This window comes from Tupaia chinensis, unplaced genomic scaffold (assembly GCF_000334495.1).
Source record: "Tupaia chinensis unplaced genomic scaffold, TupChi_1.0 Scaffold143836_1, whole genome shotgun sequence".
Taxonomy (NCBI): domain Eukaryota; kingdom Metazoa; phylum Chordata; class Mammalia; order Scandentia; family Tupaiidae; genus Tupaia; species Tupaia belangeri.
The window spans coordinates 1,162,379-1,179,733 of record NW_006203686.1 but is presented as its reverse complement, the minus strand read 5'-3'; the positions used below and the strand labels follow the sequence as shown (position 1 = coordinate 1,179,733).

The 17,355-nt window shown below is 44.8% G+C and overlaps 1 protein-coding gene across 1 annotated transcript in view; it reads right to left on the bottom strand.

The window, feature by feature from the left end:
* MYO10 (myosin X) overlaps positions 1–17,336 on the bottom strand; it is a 267,646-nt gene extending 250,310 nt beyond the window's left edge. The window contains 1 exon segment of the mRNA XM_014582836.2: positions 16,932–17,336. Coding sequence (XP_014438322.1) covers positions 16,932–16,952 — 21 coding nt within the window. The 5' untranslated portion in view covers positions 16,953–17,336.
* Positions 17,337–17,355: the final 19 nt, after the last annotated feature.

Below are 17,355 nucleotides of genomic sequence, written 5' to 3'. Positions count from 1 at the left end.
GATGTCAGAAAAACAAACAAATTTTTTTTTTTGCTTTCATTATAGAACATTCTCTATCCCTTGTGCCAGTAGCTTGCAAACATAGGTAATTCTGGGCTGGACCCATGGCTTAGTGGATGGGGAAGTCGGATCCCACATGGCTGACCGCAATTCGAATCCCATTCTTGGTGGCTTGAGAAACCTAACAGGCCCTGTGCCAGCATGCCCCAAATCCTGACAGGATGAAGAAATGGAGAAAGGATTGCAGCATAACCATGTCCCACTGGGGCATTTCTCCCTCTTTCTCTCTGTTTGCCCTCTGCGTCTCTCTTTGGAAAGAACACATGCCCTCTGGCAATTAAAGGTAATCCTCCTTGGGCTTATGCTACATGGTTTTAGTCTACTCTGTACAGAGAAGCAAATATATACTCCTGAAGAATTTCACAGACTCTACTTCACCTCTTTCACAAATGTACACTGCTGTCATCACCTCAATGAATTCATGCTCCATTGAGCTAGACGAGTGGGTCCAAATCCTGCTACTGCCACTTCTCGGCCATTGGGCAAACGACTTAGCCTCTCGAAGACTGTGTTTTCATATGTGCGATGGAGACGAAAATGGTAGAAATACATAGGACTATTGCACAGACTGAATTATTTAATACACACATGTAAACAAATTCAACACAGTCCAGATCATGGAAGTGTTCAGTGAATTTTCCCCACAATAAAAACTGGATAAGAGAAAATGAAGATGCACGGAGGCTGAATGGACAGAATGGTGACTAAGCCACAACACAAAGTCCCTTAATTCTCACTGTCACCACAATCCCACACTGTATCAAATCCTAAGTAGACTTCATATTGCCTTCTGTTGACAAATAAACCACAACCCTGAGCCAGAAAGCACAATGCCCGTTTTATTAAAGGTAATTTTGTCCTAAACTGGGTTAGAATAAAGACGGGACAATAGGCTTCCCAAATTTGCTTCTTTATGAGGGAACAACCACTGGGCCTCACCAAGCATTTCATACTGAGGCAAAAGAAAACCCTCACATGGGCCTTCAGTTCTTCTGAGGGTATCTAATTTCTGTTTCACATGCACACGCCAACTCTAATGCTTCACAGCAGGGATCTCGTGGGCGCGTTAAAAGCCAATGGAGATTTTTCAGGGTCTCAGGGGACATAACATCCTAAGTTAAATTTCTGACCCCTTCATTTGATGGTGGATCTTGAGTAAAGTAGCCTCACTCTCGTTGCCTCAGAGGAAAAAGAATCTACTTGAAATCTCAAAGATAACAGGAGAGTAAAATTACATCCCTGTTAAGAGCCTTCTGAATTCCTTAAAAGAGAGATTTCCATTTCAGTAGCACAATTTCTTTTTTCTTTTTTTTATTCTTTTTAAGGCTTTTGCCATAGGGTACAGGTGCTTGCCAGAAAGAGACAGAGAAAGATAGAGAGAGAAATCACCCTTTGGGGGGATGGCCATGCAGAAATCTTTCCGTTTTCCTGGAATGTGGGACATGTATGCACACGCACCTGGTGTGATTTTAGTACAATTTCTTAACACTACATACAGTCCACTGGCCTGATGCAGCCACGCATCAACTATTTTTGCTCCCCAATTTTACTCTTAGAACTGATGACTCGTGTTTTTAACTTTTTTATGTAAAATGCCAAAAAAAGAATAACAATGGTGAAAAGCTAAAGAAATTACCTTCACGACATATGTAAAGAGCCCATGATGTTGACTCTTTGAAGCATGTTTTTTCTTAATTCATGATAGAGTATGTACACATGAGAGAGACGGAGAGACAGGGAGAGGAAGAGGAGCACCCTTCGCATAATCCAGGGGGAATCCCCTTCCTCCAGTCTGCCATCCCATTGGATCTCTAAACCAACCGGGTGGAAATTCCAACCGCCGCTGCCATATGGGATCCAGCCTCTCTCTTTTTTTTCAGGTTACTGCCATAGGGCATGTGTGCTCACCAGAGTTTCAGGCTGACGGGGTGGAAATTCCAACCGCCGCTGCCATATAGGACACTGTGCTCTCTAGAGAGAAACAGAAAAAGTGAGAAAGTACTCCCCAGGGGGGACGATCATGCTGCAGTCTCTTCTCCATTCTCCTCTCAGGATTTTGGGCGCACATGCACACATGCCTGGCATGTTTCCCAAGCTGCCAGGTCCTAGATTCGAACCATGTTGGCCATGTCAGTCAGCTGCCTTAACAACCATGCCTACAATGGCCTTTTCTAAGAGACCCTTAAGTGAGCATGGTTTTGAGAATCTAAACTACAATAAGCTCACCTATCAGATCTGTCCAAAGGCAAGAAAAAAAGTGTTACAGCTGAAAAAGCTACATCACCATGAAAAACATCTGAGAATTTTAGTGCTTTTCAAGGACTCAAAGAAATGAATGCCAGAACTTACACTCTGCTCCTCTAAAGTTGAACTTGGCACTTACTTTGAGACAATCCCAAAAGAATGGAAATCATTTGGAAATGCAGCTCCTCTGGCTGACTCAGCAGAATTCTGATGACCCCCACCTTAGCAAGGAGAGTGCATGGGAGCAGGTATGAGAATGCTCTAGGTCTTAGCTTCCCAGAAAACCGGGAGCAGTTAAAACAGTACCTAGCAGAGGGAAGACTCCTCTTCTTTACTGCAAATAGTGTATCTACTAGGTGTGCGCAAAAACCGTTAGGCAACATGTACTTGGTTACATGTTATAATACATGTAACATACAACATATGTGTTTATTGACTACTTACTTAATCAGTTAGGCTTCTGGTCAATGGTAATCTATTTAATAGTTAAGCTTTTGAGGAGTCAAAAGTTATACATGAATTTTCAACTGTCATTCAAGGATGCACGTATGTATATATCATATATTTATTTATTTATGGTCTTTGTTACAGGGTATGCACACTTGCCGGAGAGACAGAGAGATAGGAAGCAAGAAATCACCCCCCAAGGGTGATGACCATGCTGCAATCCGTTCTCCTCTATTCTTCTTTCAGGATTTTGGGCATGCATTTGCACTCACCTGGTGTGAGTTTCAAAGCCGCCGAGTCCAGGACTTGAACCCAAGTCAACCACTTGGGAGTCCAGCACCTTAACCACTACACCAACTGCTGGCCACATATCTCTTTCATACTTGAATGACAGCTCACACTTGTTGCGGAAACACTAGACACACTTTACATATGATGTATGTTAAATACATCATGACTTTTCCGATGACCCAATACACGCTTGGTGGAAATAACAAGAGCAGGAGGATGTCCTTTACATTAAACACGTTACCCAGAATGAGAGTCGGCATGTGGAAGGGCTCTTTGACTTACTGACAAACAACCTAGGTTCTGAGAACAGAACGCAGGGTGTCTCTGTAGGGCTCCGAAGCAACCTCAGCTCAGATTTTAATCAAGAAAAGAAAGAAGGAGCAAGATGAGACATCTAGGGTGGCTACAACACCCAGCTGGCCGGCTCAGAAACCAGGAGTAAGGGTAGGTCAGACATGGAGCTCTACGGCTGGGACTGCTGTAGAAACCAAGATCCCAGGCTGACTAAGTGCCCTCCACCCGGGGAGTTAAAAACATTAGAGAAGCGCTAGCTACTAACACTCTGCAATGCTGGGCCCACATGGGAAGCTCCCAGGTTCCTGCCTCCTGCTCTCCCCGGACACGAGTGTGGGCCTGTGCACAAGGCTGGCTGAGGCTGGGGTGGACTCTGACGTGAAGATCCTATTAGGGATGCCTGTGTCTGGCCATCTCTCTTTTCCTCTCTTCTCTCAAGCAAGTGTGCGTGCCCCCTAGCAATGATTAAATAATCAAATAAATAAACATAAAACAAATGAGGGAATGGGCAATAGATATAACCTACCTCAACAGGCTCTCAAAACTTACGAGAGACTACGACCTTCTTTTTTTAGAATAGAATGTAAAACAGTTTTCCTAGAACAACTGTCAGTTTAATTACTCAGCTTAATAAATCTTTCTCCTGGTGCCCTAGACAGAGGGTCTAAAAGAGCACCTGGGAGCAGGGGGTCTCAGAAAGGGGATCAAGGGAAACCTTAGGGCAGATGGAATGGCTGAATAGAAAATTCTAACTAAAAGAACAAAAAGAAGGAAAGGAAAGGAAAGGAAAGGAAAGGAAAGGAAAGGAAAGGAAAGGAAGGGAAGGGAAGGGAAGGGAAGGGAAGGGAAGGGAAGGGAAGGGAAGGGAAGGGAAGAGAAGAGAAGAGAAGAGAAGAGAGAAATATTTCCACATGGTCTGGTCTGAAGGAGTGTGCGATGGGGGCCTCCAGGGCCAAGGACAAAAGAGTGTGAGCCTCAGCAGGGAAAAGCGGCAGAGGCCGCCCTGCAGGCACCTTCTCTGTCTCTAAGATCCTGCACCAAAGCCAAAGGGTTAGTATTAATACATCCGCTCTAGGGGTGGGGCTTTGCTTCAGAATAAGGTTCAGCCATCTGCACAGTGGGCACTGGGAACTCACATTCTTGCCCACAATGGGAAATGGGCCAATCTAAAGGTGAGTTCTGGTTTCTTCAACCTTCACGTCGCTAAATGCCCTGGGGTCACCTCATTAGAAGAAAGAAACGTAGGTGGAAATAAACAGAAGCAAGCCTACATTCCATGACAATGGCATATACTGTCCAAGATGTAGTGTATTTTTCACCCAGCACTCAACACTTTTCTTCAAAGTCCATGGAAAGATTTTCTGGGTTAAATAATAAGCCTAAACACACCCACACAGCCACACACACACACACACACACACACACACACACACTGGCACTACCGTGTGTTACTTCAATCCCCACAGCGAGCACAACCAAAACAGAACAACTGTTGCCCATGGTTAACACACAAGGATACTACAATGCAAAGGAATGAAAATTAAAAGAAAAATCCACATAAGCAATTCCCCAAACAAATGTCAGTGGCTCCCCAGGCAACATACACCAGACTCCCTGGTGTGTGCTTTGGCCTTCAATGAACAGCAACAGCCTTGCCTTAATTAACCAAGAAGGATGTCTCTCTCCTCCACGCTGGCTCACAGAAGAGCCTAAAAGCAGAAGCATAAATCTAGCATTACGCACTGTCTCTAAAGATGATGCATTTCATTAAGATCTGAGAGGAAGTCATAAAATCCCTGTGATCATACATCATACCACGGTGTCTTATCTGTGCCCACTGCAAACTGCACGGACTCCTCTAACACTTCTGCTACCAAATAACCCTGGTAAAAATCTGAAAACCTGTGCTAGCCCTGTAGCGCAATGATTAAGTCCTGTGTATTTGATCCGCGCAGCCAACTGTGGTTCAAATCCCAGTTCTACCGGCTAGAACAACATGCTGAGCACATGAGCATGTGTGCCCCAAATCTGGACAGGATGTAAAAATGGAGGCAAAGGATTACAGTATGACCACACCCTCACTGGGGCATGCTGGCTCACCTCCCCAGCTCTCCACACACACACAGCCAGCACACATAGCCTCTGGCAAAGAAAAATCTGCAAATCCTTTGATCGAACATTCCTACTGCCAAAAAATTTTATCCTCAAGAAACAATCGGACAAGTGTGCAATGGTCTGGGCACAAGCATGCTCATGTGCTGTTTTCCATAAAAGCAAACAACTAGAAACAGCCTAAAATGGTCATGTAATTGATGGCGTGTCCTCAAGAAGGGGCAAAACTACTCTGAGAGCTGGACACCTAGGATCCCAGCCCTGGGCTGCAGAGTTTATGGAACCCTGCACATTGCAAAGATGAAACAATTAGTAAATAAGCAGAAGTTCCTTCTATAAAAAGCAAATCATGGTGTTTCATGGATAATGATTAATCTTGTTTTGTTCTAAGTTGTTTGCTATAGAGTACATGTACTTACTGGAAGAGAGAGGCAGAGAAAGAGGGAAACTGAGACATCACCCCTTCAAAGGGGATGGCCACACCACAATCTCTTCTCCATTCGCCTCTTGGGATTTGGGGCATGCACCCACATGCACCTGGCATGTTTGTCAAAATGTCAGGTCCAGGACTTGAAAAACACGGTCAGCTACCAAATAACCCTGATCAAAGTCTGAAAACCTGTGTTGGCCCTATAGTGCAGTAATTAAGTTCAAACATGCTGAGCACATGAACATGCGTGCTCATAGGATCCAGCTGCCTTAACCACCACGACATCAGCTGGCCCAAATGGTATCAGATTTGAATTTGCACTAGCAAGTCATTTGGTATAAACTGTCATTTACTATTAACAAAAGTGTCCCAAAATCCCAAACAGAACTGACGTGGTCATTCTATCAATACTCTAGAACTGTATTTTAATCATCTTACAGAAAATTTTCCCTCAACCTAAACAAAACTTCATGTGCAACAGTAAACAAAAGTGACGTTTCATGAAAATATTTAAAAATTAGAGTAAGAACCAGTCTATGACCCTGTGTTTAAGGGAGCTGGATCCCATAAGAGCCACAGCGCAGTTAGACCCCTGGACCCAGTGGCATGAAAACTATGCCTGACGCATGTGCATGCATGTCCCAAATACTGATGAGATAGAGAATTGGAAGAGAGGGGACTGCTGTGTGACCATTCACCACAGGCGGTTCTTTCTCCTTCTCTCCCTCTCTCTCTCTGGTGAACACATGCACACTCTGACAATTATTTTTTTTAAAAAGAAAAACATTAGAACAAGAAAATAAAAATAGTTACATGACTAGGAATGAAAAAATTCACAGACATAATCCCCAAACATATTTTTATACAGACTCTTTTCTGACCAATATGCATTAAGGTAAGGACTCATAAGAGATTTTTAACAAATTAACTTTAGTTTTCCTTATAATATACAGAGCACTTGCTTTAATAAATCGTGGAAAACTGACCAAATAAGTGATAGTGACTTACATAATAAAATGAGCATAATCTGGACTTCTTACCATCAGTAACTACCATATGCAATTCCATTTGTTTCTGAGTCTAAATACCACTGTATGGATTTGGTTGACAATGCCAGTCTACTGTCCTGCCTCAGCAAAACAGGCCTTTCCCAGACTTGAATAAAGAACAATTTAAGAGCCACAATGACTCAAGCTTATTTTCACTTTGGCGTTACTGTCCATAAAACATAAATTGTCATGAAAATCTTGACCATACCATATAATCAGTGATTCTGCTAAAATACGGACAAGAAAAATGGATTTATGGAAAATATATTATGTAGCATATGCCTTTATTACTCATGCAAAATCACTGGCCCATCAATAGAACACCCAGACATGTACAGCTATGATTAAATTCATTCATCTTTGATATTTTGCTGACTTTCAGCAATAAAAATCATAGCTTTAGGGCTAGCTCCATAGTGTGGCAGAAATGTGATGACCAAGAGAAACCAGATCCCACATAGTGAAGCTGGTTAGGATCTGGTCAGCCTGAAACAGGTCAGGCATGCACCAGGGCCCAAGATCCTATGGACTGGAGGCCCAGAGGAAGGGGATCCCATGTGACCAGAACCTGTGGAGGGTGCTCATCTCTCTCCCTGCATGTGTACATGCTCTAACATAATTTAAAACAAAATCATAGCTTTAAAAGTATTTTTCCATTCTGCCCTATTGAAGGTGCTATGGTTTGTATATATTCTCTAAAAATTCATGTGTTGAAAATTGGTTGCTATTGGGAAGGTATTAAGAGGGGAGGGGGGCCAGCACACGGCTTGGTGGTTATGGTGGCTGGCTCCCTCATGGCTGACCTATGGGTCAAGTCCCAGACCTGGCTTGCATCTTACCCCTGGCCCCACAAAGGATAAGGGCTATCTGTACATGTGCAAGTTACTCTGCATGTGAGTGAAAAACATTACAGGTGTGTTTTAGCAAAGATAAATACGGGAAAAAAACTCAATGCGTATACCACAAAACATTAACGATGAAGATCAAGAGAACTTCTTTTCGTCTTATGCTTATGGAATTTTCTACATCTTCCTAAACTTAAAAAAGGCTGAGCATCCCTAATCCAAAATCCAAAAACCATCCAAAATCTGAGACTTTTTGATCACTGACATGCCCAAAGTAGAAAATTCCTATGGCAGGTTGCAGTCAAAATGCTTCAACATAAAAATACTGTGGAAAATTACCTTCAGGCTATGTATATAAGGTATACATAAAACATAAATGCATTTAGTGTTTAGACCTGGGTCTCGTCCCTGAGATATCTCATTACGTACATGCCTATAATCCAAAATCTGAAAAAATCCAAAACACTTGTGATCCCCAAGCATTTCCAATATGAGCTACTCAACCTGTACATATTCTTTGCAGGATTAAAGAAATACCTACTAATTGTAAAACTCCATGTATTACTCCCTGGCTCTGGCTGTACTTCAACAGACATGCTGTGGCTTTGCACAAGAACTCCAACATCTTTTCCAGTAACTGGCAGGGTCAGCTAATATGACATCATGTGACATGAAACCCTGGATTTAAATGGAGGATTCACGTTTCTTACATTAGGTCCGGTGGACGCATTTTCCAAATAGCTCTTAGCAAGGCAGCAAAATGTTTTATTCAAGGAATGCTCTTTGAGAAATGATCTGATCTGCTGTCAATGACCGTTCTGCAAGCATGAATGAGGAGCAAGTAAAAGACAACTGACATGGAGAAGCCTGGAAAAGTGGCCAGAAGAAATCTTTCCTCAAAAGAAAAGATCCTATCAGAAAAACTCAAAAGCAATTCTTCTTCCTTTTTTTTTTTTTTTTTTTTTTTTTAAGAGAGAGACTTTTGCTATAGGGTGTAGCTGCTCATGTACTTGCTGGAGAGAGAGACAGAGAGACAGAAAGCGAGAAATCACCCCTCAAGGGGATGGTCATGCCACACTCTCTTCTCCTCTATTCTTCTCTCATGCCCTTGGGCACACATGCACATGCATGTGAGACTGATGTGAGACTTAAGTTGTTGGGTCCGGGACTCGAACTGTGGTCAACTAGGTGGGAGTCCAGCAACATAACTGTTACACCATCTGCTGGTCCCCTTCAAAAAACATTCTAGACAGCTACAACTAGGGAGACAAAAGAATTCCCACCTTTTTCTTTTTTTACATTTATTTTATTTCTTCCATAAGACAGAAAGAGAGACAGAGGGCCAGTCATTGGCATGGTGGTTAAAGCAGCAAGATCTCATTTGGTGGACTACACGGTTTGAGTCCTGAACCCAGCAGCTTGAAAAACATGCAGGGCACGTGTGGACGTGTGTGTGTGTGTGTGTGTGTGTGTGTGTGTGCCCAAAATCCCAAGAGGAGAATGGAAAAGAAGGGACTGCAGCACAGTCATCTCCCTTAGGCAATGTTTCTTACTTTCTCTCTCTCTCTCACCATCTCTCTCTGGTGAGTGCACATGCCCTGTAGCAAATTTAAGGAGAGAGAGAAAGAGAGACAGAGACTCATCACACTGTAACCCCCTCACCAGTCTTACAGCCATCAAGAGCCAGGTGTGAGCCTCTTTCAGGCTGCCTGTGGTTCGAACCCCATCAGACGCTGTGGCTTTAGCGCTCCTGAGCAGCACCCTACCACCTGTACCACAGTGGCTGGGCCTCCTACCTTTGCTTTTAATAAAATGAACATATGTCAGAAATCGAGTTCTCCAAGTGCATTAGCATGTAAATCTTCCTACTCTACCATGGTGTGCACAGGCCTGTGATCTAAGCCAGCTGAGACTTGGGCTGGATCTCAGCATGAGGACCCTGTTGGGAATACTTCTCTGTCTCTGCCTTTCTCTCTCTCAGAAGAAATACATAAACAAAATTAAACAGAATAAAGCTCTGAAAACAAGTAAAATTTTAATCATTAAAATTAACTGCATGTTAAAAGCTGATTATTATTTTCCCACTGGGTTTTCAATGTCTCTTGGGTATGGGCCACTTGTTTTCTCAAACCACCATGTAGTTTTCAACTCAAAAATCATTTGCTAATTGACTAATTGTCTATGCCACTTCATCAAAGAGCCTAAAAGAGATACAAGTTTAAGGTAAGTGACAACAACGGGACAGAGAAGCATGGCAGTGAGGAACTCTCCACAGCTCTGAAGAAAACCTTTCTGAGTCCAGACCTCGGTGATCACTCTCCAGCAGTGTGATACCGGGCCACTTACCCAGCTTCTTTGTACGTCCCTTTCTTTAATGACAGAGCCTTGCTCACTGGCCTCTTAAGCGGATTAAGTGAGTGACTGGATGTACAGCAGTGTTCCCGGCACACAGTAAGTACTCACATGCATTAGCCATATGTTTGGCCTGGTGGTTAAAGAGCTGGACTCCCACGTGGCTGACCATGGTTTGAGTCTCAGACCTAGCACCTTTGAAATCATGCCAGGCATGTGTGCATGCATGCCCAAAATCCCCAGAGAAGAAGGGAGGAGAAGAGAATGTGGCATAGCCATGCCTTCTTGGGGGTGATTTCTCACCTTCTGTCTCTCCCCATAAAGCACACAAGCCTATGACAAAACCTAAAAAACAAAAAACTGTAAAATACATCATAATCAAGGGGAAAAGGTGCATCTCCCCTCCTATGATTCAAATAAAAATCTGCAGGGTCGGCAGGTGGCGTGATGGTTAAAGATGCTGCATTCCCACATGGCCGACTATGGTTCAAGTCCCGGACCTGGCGGCTCTCTCTTTCTCTCTCTCTCTCTTTTTCTTTCCTCCCCTCTCTGGTCAAATTGAAATAAACAAATGAAACAATAAATAAATAAAGTTAATAAAATAATTATTTAAAAAATCTGCAATTTGGAGGAAAATAACTGATTCATGAGAATCATCAAATTCTAATTTTAGAAGAATCTTTCAGTGCCAACAAGGTGCATAAATGAGTTATTTAATCTCAATTTTTGTTTTTTCATTTTTCAGAGGGCACATGCATTCACCAAAAAGAGATGGAGCATGGGGCCAGAGAGAGCACCCTCTCCTCCTCCATTTCTCTCTCCTTTGGGGATTTTAGACATACACGCACATACATCTGGAGTGTTTCTCAAGTCTCCAGGTGCAGGACTTGAACCGTGCAGTCGATCATGTGGGATCTAAGTCCCTTAACCACCAGGCCACAAGCTGGGCTGATATTTAACCTCGAGGCTCAGTTTACTCACTGGAAGGCAGAGGGGTGAAAAGGAAGGTACGTAAAGTATGTAGTCTCTAGCTAGCAAGACCAAGACAGAAAGAGCTAGAAGCAGGTACAGAAAAAAGAGAATTAAGAATCACTGTGAACTAGACCTGTCAGGGATGGTTTCAAAAACCTGGACAGGTAGGCTCTCCGATCAGCAAGAGGATGGCATGCACGAAGGTATGGAGTAGAACCAGCTAACAGATGCTTCGGAATAGACTCCACACGGGGAAAGAATAAAGGCAGAGTTCCGAGATGAGAAGATCTTGAACACTCGACTAAGGAAGGTGAGCTTGATTTTATAGAGCAATAAGGACGTGCTACAGACAGAATCTGGAACCTAAAATCTACCATAAATGTGCAGGTTCAAAGAGAGAAACTAAATAAATGCAGTCCCACACAGGAAATGATACTGGGAACGACAGTCCAGATGTAATCGAAGGTCCAGATTTCCCTGCAGCCACAAGTCCTGATACCCCATTCACCACCAAGGGTCACTCGTCCTTCATTTCGAAGAATTACAACTAATCTTGCATTATCATCACCTGTGTTGTGCCAAGCGCTTTGTAAATCTCATCCCAATGCAAGCCAGACACGATCACGCACACTTACTGACCAGACAGCCCAAGACCAGGCAGGTGGGAGAGCCTGGCTGCGGCCTCACAGGTGATGATGAGGCGGGAAGCCGGCCTCTGCTGCTAAGAGGGGTGTTTTTCAGTAGGCCTAGGGCACTGACACAGGGGGAAATGGTGCCACACTTCACAGAGACTCCACTGATGGCTTCATCTTGCAAGAACCCAGCAAATTAGTGGCATGAAAACGTTATGTACATATCAGTTACCTAGAGTCCGAAATTTTGAAACTCCTTAATAATTTGAGGGGGTCTTCAAAAGGCTCCCGGAAAATGCATATTAGGGAAAAAAAAAAAAAAAGGTGCATGGATTTTGATTTTTGTTTTGGGCACCAAAATAAACTTGTACTTTAATTCTATGTTCCATGAGCTTTCTGAAGCCCCTGCATAAGTACCCTAAATCCTGTCAATCCCAACAACAGAAGAGCACATTTGTGGCTTGGGGCTCCAAGGTGACTCCACTTGAAGCCAGTGGAGCAAGAAGAGCAAACCCCCTGTGTCTCCCTCCTCTGCTGTGGTTAAACAGTGAAGGCCTGCCCACGCCGGTCTGGGCCTGATCTAAAGAGAACGAGGCAGAGTGCGAAAGCCGGCCACATGATGGACACGTGGGGCATCCTGCCCTGCCTGCTCTGGCCAGGGAGCGCCTCATCCCTGCTAGCAACAACTGTCCTGCTCACAGCTGCTCCCCCGCTTTGCTATCCTCAACATGGAGAAAAAAAAAGAGTACTTGGCAGCAGAAATCCTTGTGGCCTGTGCAGAAAGACAAGGCTCTGTAACTCCATGGTGGGAAAAGGAAAAGGGACCCAGCTAATGTCCTGATGGATTCTTTTAGTCACCACGCGCAGGTTGTCTTCAGTAATTGGTGAGACAAAGAACTGCAAGACGATCAGGGGACAGGGCGAGATTGCCCCAAATAACAATGTCTCTATTTATTTTTCTAATAAACAAACACCAATAGATCCTAACCAAAAAAATACACTACAAAAAGGGGAGAAAAACAGGCTCACAAGTTCTTTTTCCAGCTTAAAAAGCAGTTTCACAACTCCAGGTAACAACCAAAAGTAAGATGCTGTCTTGAGTTAAGTAGAAAAGGGGTGGATGTTTTCACTTAACATCTTGACAAATGAATTTATTCCAACTCAGAGAAAACCAGGCTGTAAGACAGAGGTACACCAGGGGCGGCTGGGGTGGGAGGAATAGATTCATCTGGAATATGTCCACTAGTAATTTATCCCTGAAAACATTAATTCTTGCTTTCTCTATTTATAGGTAGGAACACCATAACTGTGTACATGGTGCATATTTACTCTGAAAATCAAAGTGTTCATTTATGTCTCATTAATAATCCTCAGAAGATCGTTTGCTTGAACAGCTGTAAAGCCACACCTGTGCCTAAAACCGAAAACAGAAAAGTCGAGTATTTGGTATTTACTGGTCTCTACTGTATTTGAGGCTCTGGACTTAGACTTGGGGACACGGAAACAGTGCCCACTTGAAAACACCCACTTTGCCCGGTAGTCTAGCTACTTTACTGGTTCAGTCTTTCCTATTTGTTTTTCTTCTTTAAAATTGCTTCTGGTTATAGACACACCTAAACTTAGTTCTGCTTAACATAAACTTCTTAACAATTCAGTAGAAACGCTGGAAACGAACAAGCTTCCCTGAGGTTCACACACAATTAACTCGAGAGAAGCCATAAAAACCTAATGAAGGCCATGAAGAAACTGAAACTCGATTGGGGAGTTTGGCGCGCTCAGTTTCTCCAACCCTGGAGTACATTTGGAAGCCAGCAGCCATCAGCTGACTGGCACCAGCCTCACCGGCTTCCCCCCAGTCGTGGCGATGAGATGCCTGATCCTATTTAAATAGGCAAGAGCAGACAAGAAGGCTGTGTCTGCAGCACACGAGGAAATTAATACCGTGAGGCAACTGCTTGGTGGATCTAGCCCAGTGGTCCGCAACTGGAAGCGATTTTGCCCCTGTGGTTCATTCCGCAATGTCTGAAGACAGTTTGGGTGGTCACCTTCGGGGTGGAGGGGGAGTACCAAGAGCATCTAGTGGACAGAGGTCAGGGACCCTGCTCAGCCTCCTACAGTAAACAGCACTGTCCCCCCACAATAAAGAGTTATCCAGGCCCAAATGTCAACGGTACTTCGTCTGAGAAACCCTGGTGCAGGGTCTGGTCACAGGTAGTTCCCATTTCCTCACTGTTCGGCCATTCACATATAAAGCTAATACATGCAACATCTTACTCGGTATTTTAATTGTTAACATTGGTTTCAGATTATTGTCCAACAAGCAATAAGTCATTATCTCTAAACCACAGTGGGAAAACTTAGCAAAGAACATCAGGATCCTATTTAGCCACACGAAGGTCCTTCATCTAGCTGTCCTTGGAACTCTATCATTTCCACACTTCGTCTTGCTATTCCAACAGGCCACTGCAACATGTTCCAACCGGACAATTTAACAGAAGGATGGTCTGTTGTAAGAAAGTAAAGAGAGGTGGAAAGAATATCTATGTTGAAGTGTCTCTCCAATTAATTCACTGCTATTTAGCCTCTCTGACTTGCTTTCACTCCAATTCATTACGTTTGGAGGCGGAACTCTGAGGGGTGACTAGAAATTAATATTATAAAACAAACACACACAAGATTAAAGGTCTATTCTGGGGCCCAAGGGGAACGAAGCAGTAAAACGCAGTGCTCTGAGATGTGGGAAAGGTCCCAATTCTAGTCCACAGACCTCCCTGACTTTGTTGGACACTAACTTGCCCATGATCTGAGGCTGGCTGCAGGCTGGGGGTGGATCACAGCATCTAGACCCTGTTGGGGGTTCTCTCTTTCTGTCTCTCCTATTCATAGAAGAAATAAATAAACCTTAAAAAAACTATAAAGTATAATCTTCAATAAATGAAAATATCCCAGAAATACTAAAGCCATTTTTAAATTATTTATTCTTTTAATTAATTTATTTATTTTGAGAGGTTTTTGCTATAGGGCACGCGCACTTGACAGGAAGACACAGAGAGACAGAGAGACAGAAAAGCGAGAAATCCCTTCCAGGGGGGATGGCCATGCCGCAATCCCTTCTCCTCCATTCTCCTCTTGGGATCTTGGGCGTGCACACACAAGCGCCCGGCATGAGTTTAAGCCACGGGGTCCAGGACTCGCACGGTGGTCGACTACATTAGAGTCCAGCGACATAGTCATTACGCTAACTGCTGGTCCCAAATTTTTAAATTTATTCATTCATTTATTTTAATTTGAGCAGACAGACACAGAGAGAGAAAGGGAAAGTGAGAAAGCAAGCCACCACGTCAGGGACTCCAACCTTAGCCATGTGGGAATGTCCAATGCCTTAACCATCACGCCACCTGCTGGTCCCCCAAGTCATTCTACAAGCACCTCTCCAACATTGGGCAGGTAACATCTTCCGGGTCTAGAAACTGAAGAGGTCAGATCGCTAAAGGCCGACTGACTGCAATATTATATTAGTCACGGAAATAAAATCCAGCCAGGTCTCCTCACACCGAACTAAGGTAGAGGACAAGAAAGGGAAAAAAAAAAAAAAAAGGGCACTTCAAAGTCCAACACGGGAATGTGAGGTCAGGCCAGCACAGCTGTGGCACATTATTCTGAAGTTCCCCCCACAGGCACTAGGGGGCAGAGTTCTTCCCACAGGGAGGCTATGGACCCCAGTGATCCTCAGGCTTCAGGAGGACTGGACTCCAACAAACTGAATGTAAAATCAGTTTTCATCAGATGTTTTTAAGGACTCAGGACACAAAAACAAACACAAAGAATAAGTGTCTTAGAGCAGAGCTTTGGTTTGCTCCTAGATGAGAGTAATTAAAGACAGGAGCCCACTGGAGCCCGGGGGACCTTTACCGTTGGACAACCTGCTCTTGCTAGAAGTTTGAGAGCCTTTTTTACAAACGTAAAAACAAGGGTTCGTAGATTAGAAAACGCTAGTGTGTCACAATTATATACGTATTTCGTTTTTTTAAAAAAGGAAAAATATGTTTTGAGGGGTGGTTAACTCCTTTCTAGTCGTCTTTCCACAGTAAATCTCAGACCACTTTGAAAAACCAGGTATTACACAAGAATATTTTCATCACTTTGGCCATTATAAATAGTTGCCTGAAAATACGGTAGGGGAGCACCCAGAAAGAAGAGTGATTTGAAAAGCTATATCCAATTAAGTCAGATAAAGCAAGTGAGCTAACATAGGGGCAAGCCCTCGCCAATCTGATTTGCTGGAAGATTCCAAGAAGGTTCTGCATTCACAAAACATTCTCTCCTGGCTTTCAACAAAAATCACGCCAGGCTCCCTCGAGTCAACTCAGTTTACTTTGAGCCACTTCAAACCTCAAAGTTAAACAGAATTTATTAAACAAACACAACCAAGAAAGGAAAGGGAGCCAAGAAACCACAGTCATTCTGGATCCTAGGAGGAAAAAAAAAGGCGGGGTAAGGGGAGTTCCCAAGTCAAGTAACGTTGGTGTCCCGCCCTCTATGACCCGAAAGAGGGCATCAGTTTCACCTTTTCAAATAACCACTGTTAGGCAGAAACGAATTGTTTCTAAATTCGAATTCAAAATCTGCCAAGGACAGACAGCACACACTTACGATCGGCCCCTGCCCTCGGCAATTACCCCAGGCCCTCCAGGGGCACGTCCTGCTGAGCGTGGAAGCGGGACTCCAAGGTCCGGCAGGCAGGGAGCAGGGACAGGTTACAGCCTGGCCTCCTCCTCACACCTCATTGCGCCCTGTTTGCTCCCTGCACAGGAAGCCGGCACGTTCTGCAAAGGAAATTCCAGGCCAGACCTTTCTTGGAGAAAGGCACGTCCCTGCGAACATTTCCTTGGGCTTCCGGCACCTAGGCAATGGGGCAGGCAGATGTGCCCCGCCCGGGCCCGGTCGCCTCACCTGGAGCCGGGTGTCAAGAGGGTACCCCAGAACCACTGTTCTGTGAAAGCCACCTTCGCTCCAACCCGGAGCCAAGTAGAAGCGCGGGACAAACCAAAACCTGCCTCAGTTTACTCAACGCAGACTCCGCGGGGCCGGGGGCCCCGGAAAGTCTTGCCCTCCGGGGTAAAGGGCTGGGAATCCGAGCGAGCGCTGGGCAGACCCTCCCGCCTCCCTCCCGGGCTCCCGGCGGCGGGCGGAGCGCACTCACCTCGGGGAAGAAGTTGTCCATTGTTCCGCGCTTCCCAAGTCGCCGGGGCCCGCCGCCCGCTCGCGGAAGTCAGCGCACCAGCAGGTCCGGGGAAACCATGCGTGTCACGGCTCGGCTCCCAGGAACTCCAGCCCGCGGAGCTCCCCCGCTGCCATCGCCCGGTCCCGGCTCGTCTTTCTCACCTTTTGTTCGCCCAAACCCCAATGCCTAACTCATCCGTCCCAACTGCAGCCTTTGTCTCTTCTTCCTCGAAGTTCCTCACTTCTGCGCTAAGTGCTCGCGGGCGGTGAACAGCTGGTGGCACATTCTTCCCTTCAACTGCGGGAGGGCAGCGGGGAGTTGGAGGGCGCGCCCCCTCCCTCTGAGCTCCAGATCCCGGCGCTCGGCGCCGGCAGGGGGGCAGCCGGCCACCCACCGCCACGCA